At 43.1% G+C, this 16162-nt stretch overlaps 1 protein-coding gene across 2 annotated transcripts in view; it reads right to left on the bottom strand.

Moving 5' to 3' along the window:
* tmeff2a (transmembrane protein with EGF-like and two follistatin-like domains 2a) overlaps positions 1 to 16162 on the bottom strand; it is a 126334-nt gene that overhangs the window by 12385 nt on the left and 97787 nt on the right. For both annotated transcript variants that reach the window (XM_028591642.1, XM_028591643.1), the window contains exons 5-6: positions 14163 to 14259; positions 766 to 914 (exon numbers count right to left, since the gene is read on the bottom strand). In XM_028591642.1, coding sequence (XP_028447443.1) covers positions 766 to 914; positions 14163 to 14259 — 246 coding nt within the window. The remainder of the gene's footprint in view (positions 1 to 765; positions 915 to 14162; positions 14260 to 16162) is intronic.

The raw sequence follows: 16162 nt of genomic DNA, 5'->3' as shown, positions 1-16162 counted from the left end.
TGATTGCTTTACTCCCCATTACTCCTCAAAGCCCACATCTCGATCAATTGTCCTGTTGGTCCCGGGTGAATGCAGAGCCAATCAAATGCTTGCAAATCTAACCCCCCCCTACACAATAAAAGCCGCTAACAATTGAGATTTGAACGCTGGATTACCACAGTCTCTCCCTCTCTTTCCACCTGATGACAGCTTCAGCCAGATCTTGCAGTTTGCATAACATCCAACGACTCAAAGTAAGGAGGAATTAAGATGCTTGTAGATCATTCCTCAAATAAAATTAAAATAAAACATGTGCCTTTGTCTTCTCCCACGTGGATTAGCAATACGACTCGGGGTTAAGGGGTTTAACCACAGAGATAAATAAAATAACTTTATCCCTGGGACCTTTACAAACAAATACTGCAGCCAAATAAAAGATACTACACTAAAATGGGGGGGGGATTATCATTCAGTGAAATTATCAATATACATAGCAGAGAAGGCTATGTGGGATTTGGGGATTATCTTTGCACACTATTGCAAAATATGATTGAGTGAAAATATGTGTCATTCTGAAATGTGGTTAGAACTGCAGCTGGAGGGAGATATAGAGTCACGCTGTCTACATTTAGCTGCCTCATTTGCCTCCACCGCCTCGCTTCGACCTGACGTGAACACCTGCCCAGACTGTCAGATTGACGGCTTCCGCTGCGCGTGTGAAGGCGTCGTTGTGTCTTTTTCGCGGGAACGTATTCACGCCTGCGTGTGTGCGTTTGTGGCTCTGACCTTGGCAGTGGCCCAGGTACTTGACCTCGATGCGTTCCTGCTTCTGACAGGACGCCTCCTTCACCTGGCAGGGGTTGTCATAGGAACGACCGTCGGAGGCACACACCGGGTTGAAGCTGATGTGGGAACAGTCGATGTTGCAAACGCACCTGCGGAGCAAGCGGGCATAATTAGAGTCGGAAACGTCCTTGCATTTCATTTATTATGAAGAGCCAAAACAAATGAGATGAATGAAGTATTAATGAAAATGAAAGCATCTTGATTCTGAGAGACTTTTGTGTGTGTTTGACTGCGAGGGAAAGAGACTGACAATTCGATTGGGGATTACAAATGGAAACAGAGAGAGAGAGAGAGAGAGAGAGGGGAGAGAGAGAAATATAAGACACAGGATGTTGGACCATGCATAGTAATCCTGTTCAAACTGGGTTTTGGCACATTCAATATGACATAAGAGAAAATGGATTTTTACTTTGCAAAAAGAGGCAAGCTGCACAGAGGGCTTGATTGACAAATGATGTATTCTTACAGACAGGAAGCAATTATTTATGAAAGAATTGTAGATAATAAAACTGCACATGTTGGTCTTGCAGAGCAAATGGTAGCACAAAACACAACCACCATTATAAAGCTTTCAGATACGCAATTTATTTTTAGATAACATTGAAAATAGCCTAAAATGGAAAATAATAACTTGAAAGCTAATACTATCATAGTGCACACTACGACTGAAGAGCAGAACAGCTTGTTTCTGGTGTTACACCAAGGCTTTTTAATATCCTTTAACAAAAGCCACTCGGCTGAGAAATTCTAAAAAGCGATCTCCATGAAGATGAGGACGACTGCAGAACATTGACTTCGAGGCCACAGGCATGTCTGGTGTTTTATTGTCAGAGCTCAGCACTAAAGTGTGGCATACTATACATTACCTTCGAATGGATATTTTCTGTTATTTCCACAAGCAAGATATATAATCCCTGATAGCCTGATTAGCTTAAAAATGTATGCATTTATTGCTTGCAACTGATGATCACGTTAAGTGCAAGTTGTCCCATTTAAAAGCTTTTGTACATAATTGACTAAAAGTTCAATTAAAAGTGTTAGTTTTGTCTTCGGCAAATAGCTGCTGCTTTCACCCTTATGCTTTATTCTTCTCTGTATATTGAATACGTTACTTCCGTTCGTGAAGCGGATATTTCTGATGTATTTTTGTCGCAGACAGTAATGCATTCATTTCTCAGCGACTCAGCCGTTAACTTGATGCTTTTGGCTCTTGCAAATTAACCGGGCAATTTGCTGGCGCGCCAACAATTTTCGGTGAAATTTAAGCGTGAGACGTTCTGTGTTTTTTCTCTGTGTGGCCTCCTCGGCATGTGCGACATCTGCACAAATGACAGAGGGAGAGTGTCAGCACACGTGCATGTGCATATACATGTGTTTGTGTCTGTCTGTCTGTGTGAGTGCGTGCGTGCGTGCATGTGTGTGTGTGTGTGTGTAATTTGGCATAAGTGTAGTGTGACCCTTAAGTGTGTGGCAGGCCTGATCAGCAGAAATTACACCCAGATTGCCTTCCCCAGACAATTGCTGCTGAGTAGCGCTGAACGCCAGATTCTGTAATTATAAATCTGTCATTATTCTCCCGGTCTTTTCATTTTTCCCCGGTGCCAAGCTCACAGTAAAGCACAGGCATTCAGCTGTCTTACAGCTGCATTTGCATATGCATTTGCATGTGGGCGCCACACACACACACACACACACACACACACGCACGCACGCACGCGCGCACGCACACACACGCAGACACCTTCTCAATCAGCCATGATGATTCGTACCGCTGACATTGATGTTGATTGAAACGCCGTGCAGCAAAGCGTGGCAGTGCTCAGCTACTGTTGTAATGATGGATCAGCAAAGTAAGAATGATGTGAAGAAAGGCTTGGTTATGCATCAGAGGAGACACAGTTCAGTATCAAACGGTATCCCACGACACTGAAGGTGAGCCGCTGCAGCTCTGAATGACCTATCACTGCCGAGGGTTTCACAATGAGACTGTAACACCATGATATACCGGGTCAATTCCCCTACATTACAAAAACACACATATTCTGTCTTCCCCCTGGACAATCTCTAGCCAAGCAGATAGTTTTGGTTTATTTTATGCAGAGGTTGTATTTTTTTTTTTTCTTTTTCTTTTTATTTCTGCCTCAAGACCTCGCTGTCAACAGTTTTCATTGGAAAAGGAAACCTAGTCCCTGAAAATAACTGTTGACAGCATGTTCTGTGCGTCTTCCAGAGAAGCGAGGATACTGTCTGTGGAAAGATATGTTGCTGCCGAAAGTTTTTCAACGTGGATTTCTTTCCTACCACAAATGAATATCCATTTGCTTTCCAATTAGGGGTGGGATGACAATAATCAGTGCTACTGCTACACTGGTACACAAAAACAGATAAAACACAAACTCTTGTGACAAAATAATAATCCTTTCCACCAGGCACGGCGCCAGCAGACCAATTGTGGGTGGGCCTTAAATTAAAAACGTTATCAAATCCCTGTTTAACCTAATAAAAATGACTGGCTAATATACTGTTATTATATATATTATATGTGCTTACATAATAAAGATTGTAATAGCTTGATGCTATGTATATGTTGTTGCATTGTAAAAAGTTTCGGTGCAAAGGACGGACCTATCCGCGATCGCTCTTCTTGGTTCTGCCCAAAAGAAGAGCGCTTTGGACTCTCCATTACGCACCATACCTGGCTGCGCTATAGCGCATCTCTCCTAACCTAAGGCCTATAGACTGTAAAAGTGGTCAGGAATCTAATATTTCCCCAAAACATAGTTTAGTTCTGCTCGTATAACATGAGGCCGAATATTTCAACTGTTTTAAGTTTTCAACAATATACAGATCAACAACACTGCCCGACAGTTTCAATCAATACTCGGCCACAGAACGTGTTCATTGACAACGTCATCTGTCATGTAAAACAAGACTCAAGTTATTTCCTTACTTTAGTGTGATGATTCATGTTAAAAACATGTTTAACAAAAATAAATAAATCGCATTAACAAGCCCTAAAGCATCATTGGCCATAACAAGAGAAAACCATGAGGGAAAAAACAACTTGACAACAGTAACAAGCTGTTATAGAAATAGAACTGCGCCTGCAGCTTCTGTAGCGGGTTATGAATTGATTATTTTAATCCATATATCTCATATAACGACATAATACAATACAGGCAGAGTAGCCTTCACATACCTTACTGTTATCCTCTGGCGGTCCTACACAATTAAACTCAGCAGAAGAAGTGACCGGATACTTTAGCACTGGTTGAGTTGCGGGCTCATCCACGGAAGACCGATCCACAGAGCTATATCCATAGGGGCTATATCATCCACTCGCGAGGCAGAGGCAAAGGCACTAGCACCGGCGCTGGTCGCGCTAGCCGCGTTAGCATCCTGCGGTGTCCGAGACAAAGATGTGCTCGGCGTTGTGGATCTCAGCTCTCCTTCATCTCCTGGTTGCAGCGAAATGATTTTCACACTCTCAGATCACTGGGAGCTAGCCTAGCATACCTACAAGCTACATCCGATCCGAACCTCACTGTCTGCTGAAGTTGCGCAGAAACATGACCAGTTTTTTAAAATAGTTTTTGAAAACTAAACATTTAGACAATTTTAGCACAAATTATGAGATTATTTGCCGATTTTTAATAATTCTTCACCAAATTATAATATATTAATTAATTAATGTTTTTTGAGGAAATAGGCTCGTTCGAGGCTGCGCCTCGCCTGTATAGCGGACGAGAGCAGGCGGCAGCAGCGGGGGGCGGGGACAAAAGTCCGCTCTCAAGTCGGACAGTTTCCAGCCGTTTCCAGCAGCCTTCAGGCTGAACAGGAAGTGACAGAAACACTGGTGGTCCGATTCCGATTTAATAAAATGTTATCATCCATATATCAGCTTACGTACACAGTCTCCAGTTGTTTTTATTATGACAGAATAGCTGTCAAGATTCTCTACATGTGATCTGTTGCTGATTTTAATTAGGCTAACAACAGACTTAGATGATCTGTAATCTCAACCGATTAAGTCTCTCTGACTTCTAAACGTAACTATCAGCCACACAACAGGTGTTCTGTACAGAATCAGCTTTTAAATCAGACAAATCCCAGTTAAAATCCCTCCGATTCAAAATCAATAAAAAGTTTATATAAAACGTCATCATGTTGAGTCGATTCTGAACCAATAAACTGTTCGATCAGCTGAGAGGCCGGCGTTTCACAGCATGCACTGGGTCCACCTCCGTCCGCCTGGCCAGAGCCTGTCTATGGAGAGCCTGTTCACTCCCTATCATTCCCAATCTTACAGATACGGAGAGTGTAGGTGGATGTAAGGAGATAACATGGGCACAGGCTAATTATTGCTAACTAACATGCTAGTTAACATTAGTAATTAAACCTAAACAGCTAATGTAAGTCGAAACTGCCTGCGAGCTTCTCCTGTACTATACGGTAATTCCTCTACTGTGTGACAGTAAGTCACTCACAATCGTTAGCCTATTTTTACAAAAACGTCTGCTACGGAGCCATAACGTGAGGTACAAGGTAATGGATCCTTTTATACATTGTCGTGTTTCTTTGGAACTAAACAACGGACAAATAGAGTCTTCAAACATTTCTGATGTAAAGTTATTCGCAGTCAAGTGACGTAAAAAAAAAATGGCGGTCAGCGGAATGCTAACAGGAGGTGATGGCCAGTTAGCAACAAAATGGCGCCATAAATGGCTCGAGTTTTGAAGCGAAGCTTACCCCCTTGGTGAAAAGCAACTGCGCTACCTGCGTCTCAGAACTGCGGCCGCCTTGGTCTCGGGAGATTATCGTTGCCCACGTGTGCATGACGTCAGAGCAAGTCGCGATCAAGTCGGACACAAATCTAACCGGCATGCATTGGGCGCCGATCGCCGGTGATCGATTCTGCGCAGATCTGGCTCATCTCGAACGAGCCTAGTGTTTTGGGTGGGCCTGTTGAAAAGTGGGTGGGCCTAGGCCCGTCAGGCCCACCCATAACGCCGTGCCTACTTTCCACATTCTCTCACTCTGTGCTAGAGTTTAGATTCTCTGCCCGAGCCCGACCCGAGCCTGGCCCGACTTCGGGCCGGACTGTTATTTTCTGCCACTATCCTCGGGCCGGGCCGGGCCGGGCCGGACCGGACCCTTGATCAAGCATTTGTGTTTTTTTTAATCATTACTTTAGCCTAATTGGATGGGGAGAAAGCTATGCCATAATCAGAACTATTATCTATTTAGGCCAAAGTAACAAATGTGTCCAAAAAGTTACACAAGTTGGACTACAGTTACAAAATGCAACATGTGTCATGCGTGGAGTCTCCTCCTCTCGCACGCATCACACCAGGGCTGTGGGCTGTATTGTGGAGGTTAAGTGCAACATGGAGCTTGAGGATGTAAAGAAAAAAAAGAAAAACGGGAGCATTACCTTTGAGCAAGTTTGGAGGAAAGTCGGAGGTATGGAACCATTTTAAACAAGTCGTGGGAAGTGACAACATATGTGTCGGCTTTGTTGAGTGCATTAAGTGCGGCTGCTGTTCGCCTATGACAGCAAATAAAACGGGGACGTGGATGTATATGTGCAAGCGGGCAAGCCCTCACAGAGAAATACGTTGAGTTTTTTACTTTTCTTCATTCAGATCCATTTGCAATCCGTTCCATTCTGAATAAACAAACAGCGCAGTTTACATGCTTCGCTCCTGTTGCATTATTCATTAAGATCATTTTAAACAGATTTCTGCAGTTCAAACAACTCTGAATTGTAGTTGAGAACGTCAGTTTTGACGGCCCACGGATTAAAAAAGTGTTGGGTTGAAATCGGGCTCGGGCTCATAATTCCGGTTAATGTGTCGGGCCGGGCCGGGCTCGGTTTTTTTATTTTTTTGGGCCCGAACGAAGCTCTACTCTGTGCTCCTCTGCCTTTGATGTGTACGCCACCTCTCTCGCTAGTAAGCTCTGTATTCACATATGCTGAGCTTTTCACAGAAGAAAAAAAAAATCCTAAACTAATAGAAATGTCAGACTATACCATATACAACACAGACTGAAATCTTTACATTGCATTTTCAGTATTCAACACAGTGTTGTCATAAAAAGTACTGGCGGCAATGCAAATACAAAAAAATTTGAAGCAATGTGCAGCCACTTCAAAAGTACACTGGCCCCTAACTCCTCTTGGTTGAAGGCAAATACTGAAGCCCCACCTGTTTTTTTTTTCATGCGACAGTCTAGTATTGAAAATACTAAATTTAGGATAGTGACCTGGGAAGATGTAAACAATACCATTTGGCAGCATTTAAGCAGAAACACAAACGGGCCAAGTTTCCAGTGTCTCACTCTCTATGTGTACTGTTGTTGGAGTGGCAGTAGACATCCTTTTCTGGGGATTTTCTCATTCACTATTTTATATACAATTGAGGAAATAATTATCTATTTTAGTTAAAGATAGTTAAAGCTTTAGTGCGTAACTTTTTGTATAGTAATGAACTTCCGCTACATTCATGCCAAATTAGTTGATCTTTTGCGCGATCACGGAAGGCTTGTATCATGTCGATGACAGCTTTGCTCTCGTTACTTAGAATACCTCAAGGGGGAGACAGAAACTATACACTAAAGCTTTAAAACTACAAATCGTACAAAATCGTCTAAATCTTGTCAAATCTAAGTTTATCACAGTGTATTGTTACAAATGTACCTACTATTGTATTTTAGCATTGGATCATTGGGCAGTGTCAAAACCTCTAAGAGGGACAGATACACACCCTTACATCCATTGTATTAAGGTGAATGCAGATACCGCTCAACGGTGTTTTAAGCCCCCAACGTCGACTTCAAGGCACCTAACCCTAACCCAAGCGCCCAGGAAGAGCGCCATGTCTTAAAGCCACCATGGGCTTAGTGAATAAGGGTGGAATTGCACCCTCTGGCCCAATAGACTTTGCATGGTGATAGCGGATCATTTTATTGGGGGTTCATCAACGTACCAGCCCGAACACTTAAAGGGCCCTTGTTTAAAATTTTTAACATTTACTAGTAGCCGAATCCAGAGTTATTAAACTAGGTGTGATGAACGTGCATAATGGACGCGAGCAGACTGCACTGCGCATGCTCATATATGACTGTTCTCCTGAGGTTCTGTAGCTGTAACAATGGATAATGCTAACGCTAACGTTAATGGCTGTAATTCACCATGTGTTCTATTACATCCATGGTATGTATGCTGTAAAGCATGTAACCTGGATGAGAGATGAAGCCATGGATGTTATTAAGAAAAGCTCTGTTTACGAAACTGCAGGCTAACCTTAGTAGCTAGCGCTAGCTAGTAGCTGGCTAGTAGCACGACATAATGATTACATCTCCTTGGTCGTCTAAATACATCCATCGTTTATTTAGATAAGCATATAAACGATCAGGAACGAAACACATAAAGTTTAATGTTAGTGAATATTTTATTCATGAGTTCGCCACTTGTAAGAGACACGACAGAGAAGCTCCTGAACGGGGCTTACCGCCGAATGCTGTATCCAGTTCTCTTAACACATCCATGCCCTAACCCTTGCCTAATCCAAGTGCCTTCAAGGAAGCGCTGCCTGGAAGACAACGTTGGGGGCTTAAAAACCAAACGCCGCAGATACCATACAGTTAAAGCCACATTTATCTGCAGAGCTAGATAACACAAGAGGCAAGTTAGTTTTTTCTTTTTTTTTTACTACGTAAACCTTTGAAAATTATAAAACAGAGATTCTAATTTGGTAATAGCAAGACAAGATTAGGCTTACAATTAAAATGTCTGTGTTATCAAAAAAAGTATCTAAATTAGAATAGTTTTAGCATGAAAGGAGGCAGCGAGAAGAATTGTGAGGAGCTAAGAATCAAAGAAAAAAATCCTCAGAGCTTCTGAGCTAAAAGGAAATTTGTGTGTATACGCTTAACACTGTACACTTGTACACATGCACCCCCCCATCCTATCAGAGTCTTGGCCATCCCGAGAGGCCGCCGTTGGTCACTGGCTGATGTCTGGGCTTCATACATTTTTAATGAGGCCTCTCACTTTCTCCACAATAGGCACTATACCACTAGACTGCAGTGCGTCAACACATCCTAATGCTACCCGCACATACACTCGAACACCTGCAAACAGGCGTGCATCATACATGCACCAGACAGCAATAGCTTTGTGATAAACCTTGTTTCCCCCCATTTCATTCACACACACCAAATCATCCCTTCACACAATCCGCTGAGAGGCACAAAGGGTGTAGAGAATTGTTAGTGGTGTGTCACGTATGTGTGAGGATACTTTCTTAGCAGGATGTGTCGTATTGATTAGTTCCCTGCGATTATTTCCCTCCCATCAAAGCCCCCCCCGCCCCCAGACTGTCTGCTAGCTCCCAACTGAAAAGGCCACTTTAACACACACACACACACACACACACACACACACACACACACACACACACACACACACACACACACACACACACACACACACACACACACACACACACACACACACACACACACACACACACACACACACACACACACACACACACACACACACACACACACACACACACAGAAGCTTCAGGCCAACATATCCACTGGCTGCCTCATGCTGTGTACAAATCCTGAGCAGCAAACCTTACTGCAACTGAACATAGCATTGGTTTTCATAATCCTTAGCTTCAAATTTCACTGTAATCCTTTGAAAAAATAAGTAAAAGAGAGGCACACGGGCAGACAGGGAGAGAGAGAGTGGGAGAGAGAGAGGGAGAGAGAGAAAAGCAATGTTTGAACACAATGAAAAGGGAGAAAAAGAGAAGAGGGGATACAGTATGTACAGTATGTATACAAATGATCATCTCCTGGGTACAGATCTAAGGGCCCCAGGGGGTCAGGAGGCCAGAAACTCTGTTTGAAGTAGGGATGCAGCGATCTGACTCTTTCAGACTCCATACCTAGACTCTGGGATACCAGTGTTTGTTTTTATTTTATTTCTTTATTTTTGACAGGACAGCTGAAGACATGAAAGGGGAGAGAGAGGGGGAATGACATGCAGCAAAGGGCCGCAGGTCAGAGTCGAACCCTGGTTATAAGCCTGCTGCGTCGAGGAGTAAACCTCTATATATGGGCGCCCACGCTACCAACTGAGCTATCTGGGCGCCCGGGATACCAGTGTTTAATTAATAAGCTTTATGCCTCACTGTGTGGAAGTGACTGGGGACATTCTTTTATGTGTAAGGCATGCACCATAAGTTTACAAGGTGCACCTGAACTACACAATCAAGTCCTGTTGGAGCCCACAGGCTTTACCATTTGTTGTTTCTTTACATAACTCAGGGGAAGGCAACATGTTGCCACACTACTGATTTCAGGGAAGCAGGAGGAACTTCCACTTCTGTTGTTTCTCCGTCATCTCCGACTCTGGCAATGGCCATGGTGTCTGGAAAAATGCAGCTGCAGGCTACCAGTAAGCTAATGTTACCCTGTGTCTTTAGCTGCATGTTACCTGCCAGTAAGCTACGCTGTGTTGTGTGTTGTTGTTTCTTTCTTTGGGCGTGCGCAAGTAGGCGGGGATTGACAGAACAAAAATGATATAAAAACAAGATTGAATTGAAAAGATAAGCCCTATTATCACTGATACCGGATCCAGGTATTTGGGTCAGTATCGGCCCGATATCGGATACAAGTATCGAATTGGTGCATCCCTAGTTTGAATTGACTTTTAACAGTTGGTATTGTAAAGGCAATCTAATTACTACAAAGAGCCACAAAACAACTACAAAGAGATGCAAAACCTCCACAGGCGGTAGGATGGGTGGGGTACATACCCAGTGGCCCATTGTCTCATAATTTGGATGTCAGTTATGTGAGGAGGGCTCCCAGTGGATGTTGTGTGTGTGTGTGTGTGTGTGTGTGTGTGTGGATGCACCCAGCTCAAGCAAAATAAAGGCAGTCTTCGACCTTGCCCGTTTGCCTGTGACTTGTCATCTGTCTGGCGTTTTATTGAAATTCCCTTTTGCTCTCCACAGAATGGGCATTAATAAAGACACAAGTGCCGGCTTTGAATAGCCCCTCACTCCTTTCTCAGGAGGTCTATACCCAGCGTCCACACAGCAAGTGTGCCTCCAGCCCCTCTCTGTGACTAACTCACTATTTGCTCCTCCTCTACCTTAATTCTATGAACACTAATGGGTGATATTGATGGGTTTGAAAGCATGGGTTTTTGGGGGTGATTACAGTTTTACACCACAAATGGATCTAAATGGATTTTTGCGACACTCTATTGATCCTTCAGGGGTGAATTGTTCTTTTTTTGCCTCCCGCCAGAGTACAGAGAGCTACAGAAGGATGGTGTAAGGATGGCAAGGCTCTTTGCCAGAGCAGGGCCAAATGGAGTATAGTAACAGCCAAGAATACTGTACAGTATTCCAGTCCCATCACTGAGCACATTTTCTGTTCCTTATTTGAATCCAGGTGGTGAGTTATAAATGATGACAAATACATTTAAATGAATGTTGAATGTGTGTGTGTGTGTGTGTGTGTGGGGGGAGAGGGGGGGGGGGGTGTTATGGGGCTAGGATGAAATAGCAATTTTCTCCTGACCAGATTGCTCAGTGAAAGCATAATTCCTAAGCACATTATGACAATAACCATTCATCATAATTGTCATGCATTCTTTTATGCTGTCAAATTATAATATGTATAAATATAATAATCAGGTATAGAAAATAAAAAAATTATAAATACATTTTAAATTGTATTATTACACTGAAGACACTGATGGTTTATTTCTCTGAAGGCAACATACAGTAGAGTGATTTTGATGCCACCAGCAGTTACAAGTGTCTCAACATTTGATTACATTTTGATTTGATTGCATGGTGGTTTTAATAGTCCTTTGAGTCTAGCCTGGTGCCAGACCTCTGAATTGCTGCCCACATTTTTACAGCAATTCAAAGAGGTTAATGATTTTCTCAATTAGCCAATCAGAGCTTTTGAGGTGGGATTAAGAACGTGGAGGTCATCTTCGTGTGCCAAAGACAGACTGGTGGTGGCGATCGACACAGCTGCAAAGGTTGTTGCAAGTAGATTCTTGCCAAGTTTAGAGCTCATGATATAATCCTAGTAATGGCCCGAGCCCACAGACATGAAGCGACAGGAACAACAAATGAGGATTGGGCATGACGATTTCTTGTTTTTATATTTGTGTCATAGGGAAACACAACCAACAATAAGACTGTCAAAATATTCTTGCCTTTTCTCGCCAGGGTTGACAACTTCTTTGACATCTTTCATGATGTTGAGCCATAAAAGCACAGAGCACTCGAAAGCAAAATGAGAATTATATTGTTGGTGCTGTATGGGGAACAGGATTGTCTCTGGCACTATGTAATGCAATTCATGAAAGGCAGCAAGCTACGATTGGTCAGGATCTAACGTGTGGCCTTGTTTGTTGGCCAAGGTACAGCAAAAATGTATTATTGCCTGATCTGACACAGTGGCCATGTAGTCTGATCCCAACAGAAACAACAACTTTTAAAGGAAGAGTTAGACATTTTGGGAAATACACCATTCCCTATTGACACCACTCTCATACCTGTCTGTTAAATATGAAGCTACAGCGAGCAGCCGGTTAAGTCAAATTAGCATGAAGACTGGAAGCAGCAGGAAGCAGCTAGCCTGGCTCTGTCCAAAGGTAACATTGTCAGGACGGATTCATCAGTTGATGCGTGAGAGATGAAAAAATGTTCCCACACAGAACACGACTAACATGAATAAAAGTCAGACTGAATAATAAAGTGAAAACAGAGTGGCACTTCAGTCTGATTATCAGGCTACTTTGAGTCTCACATACACTAAAACACTTTATACAGTGGCTAACAGCATTTATTTATCACTTTGTATTGTTTGTATGAAAATAAGAAAAATGCATTATCATAAACACATCACTTTACCATCACCTGTCTTTTGATTACAGTCATCTCTCCCCACTCATTGTTTGATTAACGGACGGTTTGTTTGATTAAAATACGCTGCCGCCTGATTGGAATGATTTTAATCAAAATGATCCAACGCTGTGCCAGTGGTTGGCTGCTGTGTGATGAAAATTACCTGCTGTTGCAATCACCTGATTATTCGCCAGAAACATTATTGTCATACTACCTTGGGACTTTTGAAAGATTAAAGAGCACTTGTAGTTTCCGTTTTACAAGAAGGAACAATGAAATATTCATATGTCTGTTTGTGTCAACTGCTTCTTTAACAAGATACATTATTGACTTAGGCAGCCTGTCTTGGCTTAGATTTTGCCTTCTTACTGTGGGGGCAAACATCCCACGGTATATATTGTGTAATTGCTGTTTTTGCAGGTATGCTGCACATGCTTGAGGCTCCATTTTCTTTTATGTTTTCAGTTTTTTGTGTGCACACATCATCGGTGGTACATTGTGCTATTGTGACCTTATGAATTCTACCGTTGGGGATTAAGAAATTGCCAATAAATCCATTTCTGTGCACTAGTAGAATATTAAGGAGCATTTGTGGAAGTGGGTGGCATCAGTAGGAGTGGACTCCAGCTGTTTGGTATTTGCAACAAGACTCAGAACGCATCATGAAACCATTTGTTGGCATTATGGTTATTGCACACCAGGGTACATTATCTTTCCATTACATCAGGCAGTTTGATAGAGTCATACTCTCAGGGCACTTCTAATTTCTAGCGGTACGTCTGGGATTTCTTATAAGCACTACCTTCCTTTTGCTGATAGCAGCTGATCCTTGTTCCACACCAAATCAGCAAGGTTGGTTCATTTACGTAAGCTGTAGAAAGCAAATACACTGATGCTACTGTCTGGTGCTGGAAACAGTTCACCAGTTGAGCCTTCATCTGTGTATTTTGTACGAGGATGTTTCTATTGCTGCCGTCTCAACTGCAATAAATGGTTAATTTCATGACAAACGTTTCTTCACTGAACTAGTTTTCCTTGTGCGAGTCAAAGTCATTTTTGGCCTGACATTGGCAAGTCCTGTAAGGATAGTAATTGGATTTCCAGAATAAGCGAAAATCTCCTTTCTCTCTGCGCCCTGCTCAAGTAATTGAGGTTAAATGAAGTGGTCAGCCATGCACTAAACCTCAGTGGGTGTTCATGGGCAGATGTGCGCAGCATAAAGTGAAGAGTTCTAATCTAAATTCTTTAGTGTTCAAACTCAGTAAAATGCTTCATCTAACAAATGTCGGGGCTATTTTTTGGATAGAAAATGTTAAAAGCTCAAGTGTAGCTGTAAGTGTTGTAAGCATTTTGTGTGTTTTGTGTGCGCAAACTTACCAAACATCCTCTGCGTCCACGTCGCATTCAGCCCCAAACTGGCAAATATCACAGGTTGACGTTTCCTTCTGCCCTGCCTCGGCGGAGCCCTCTCCTCCTAAAAGTGCAAGAAAGAGATGGGGGAGCTTTAATGCCTGTTTCATCCGAGACAGATTTGTAACAACGTGTCTATGACTATATTTGTCTAACACTCAACTGGTTCATTCAATGGGAGTGTAAACCTGTAACAAAGGCCCGTAACAATGCCCCTCTCACAAGGCAATGTGACCGTGAGAAATCAGCCTTGGACGGCTCGAGTGCATTTATATTCTGCCATATCCAGCCATAATCCCACCGAAGCCATCCCCTTCATCCTTTCCCCGATTCTCCACCTTCTTCTGCTCCCCCCTGACTCTCCTCGCCTGACTCTCATCTATCACTCCCAATATCCCCCACTGATCTTTTTGGAGTCCCTCTTTTATTTCATCGTGCTGATTTTCTCGTGCGGTGAGTGCGACGACTCCTCGGTGGCGGGGTGGGTACTGGCGTCAGGCTTATGGTGGCTTAGGGACTCCGCCGGTGCATATCGCGCCTCATGAGCGGCCGGGGGGGGAGAAGAAAAAAAAAAAAAAAAAGCAATCTGGCCAATCTCAAATTGCATTCTCCCACCACAGAGGACTCATCCAGTCTCTGCAAGCTTTCGCTCTTCTTCCTTTTCCCCTCGGCCCTCTTCTCCATTAGAAAAGCTCTATTTTTAAACTTACTAGGGCCCGTGAGGACAACTTTGCAAAAGAAGACGAAGAGGTGGAACTTGGCATCATTTCCACATGTCATATCTTTAATCTCCCCGAGACAAGCGCATGCACAGACACCCGCGCTGCCGCCACCATTCATTGCTCCCATGTGTCGCCACTTTCATTTTCCCTTCTGAAACTTTTGTTATTTCTTGTGATCCCTGGGCTGGTTGAATCGGAGAGAACTATGGTAGAGAGGTTTAACCTGATTTTCTGCTGTCAAGCTTAAGTTGGGTTTGACGCTCTTATTCTAAAGTCAAAGTGAGTTAACGTTACTTCACTCTTAAATCTAGTTAGCATGTGACTTTACATAATTCTCAGCTTGGATTTTGTGGCTGGTGGGTCAGATTATCCCAATGACTTCACACTCCTCTTTTGTCTGTGTCCAAACACACTGTGCAGCCTACAAGATTGAAAAGTTCCTTTGCTGAGGATGTTAAGCTCCTCTCAAACGTCTTGCCTTTGCTTTCAATGTTGCCTTGTTCCTTTTGAAGCTGTGTCTGAAGCTGTGGGTGTTGGAAGGCAGCCATGGCGGCGAGGCAGCGTGTCCTCTGAGCGCTGGACATCTGCAGTCAGGTGGCAAGATGTACGTTCTATATTCACGGCTTTGAATCGCTTTACCTTCAGGTCACAGGACTACAAGGTGTAACCCGCCGATGCAGCTTGAATGAAGGAAATGAGGTAGAGACTGGGAGGTCACTGGTTTGATCCCCAGACCAGCAGCATAAAAATCTGGGTGGGCAAAGTGAAAGAGCAATGCTTGTCCTTCCCTCCTTACCTAGCACAGTGGTTCCCATCCCCCCCCCCCCCCACTGACTCCCCCCCACTGATTCCCCCCCCTGGGCTGCTTCCGGGTATTAACGTGGAACTGTGTGAATGTGACAGGCCGTTGTTGCAAATGAGAATTTGTTCTCAATCGACTTACCTGGATAAATAACGGTGTTTGTTGCAAAAACCCTTTTTGGAAACTACTGTCATATATAATTCAAGGATTTAATCTATTGAAAGTTCAACTGGAGCCTTATTTGTTTCCAAAATGTTCTTGAATTAATCTCCAAACATTTCTCTATCTGATGATAATTAAGCTGCTATAAATAAAGTGAAGGCATCTCAGAATAATGGCATTTAATTTGTGAAAGAACCATTTTGGCTTATAATTACCAGGAGCTGTAAGTGCATGCAAAGTCGGAAGTAACAAGACTCTTCATACCGCCACCTGTCTCTGCT

The sequence above is a fragment of the Perca flavescens genome, chromosome 11, assembly GCF_004354835.1.
Source record: "Perca flavescens isolate YP-PL-M2 chromosome 11, PFLA_1.0, whole genome shotgun sequence".
Classification (NCBI taxonomy): domain Eukaryota; kingdom Metazoa; phylum Chordata; class Actinopteri; order Perciformes; family Percidae; genus Perca; species Perca flavescens.
The sequence above is the reverse complement of the archived record's forward strand: the minus strand, read 5'-3'. Positions and strand labels throughout refer to the sequence as shown.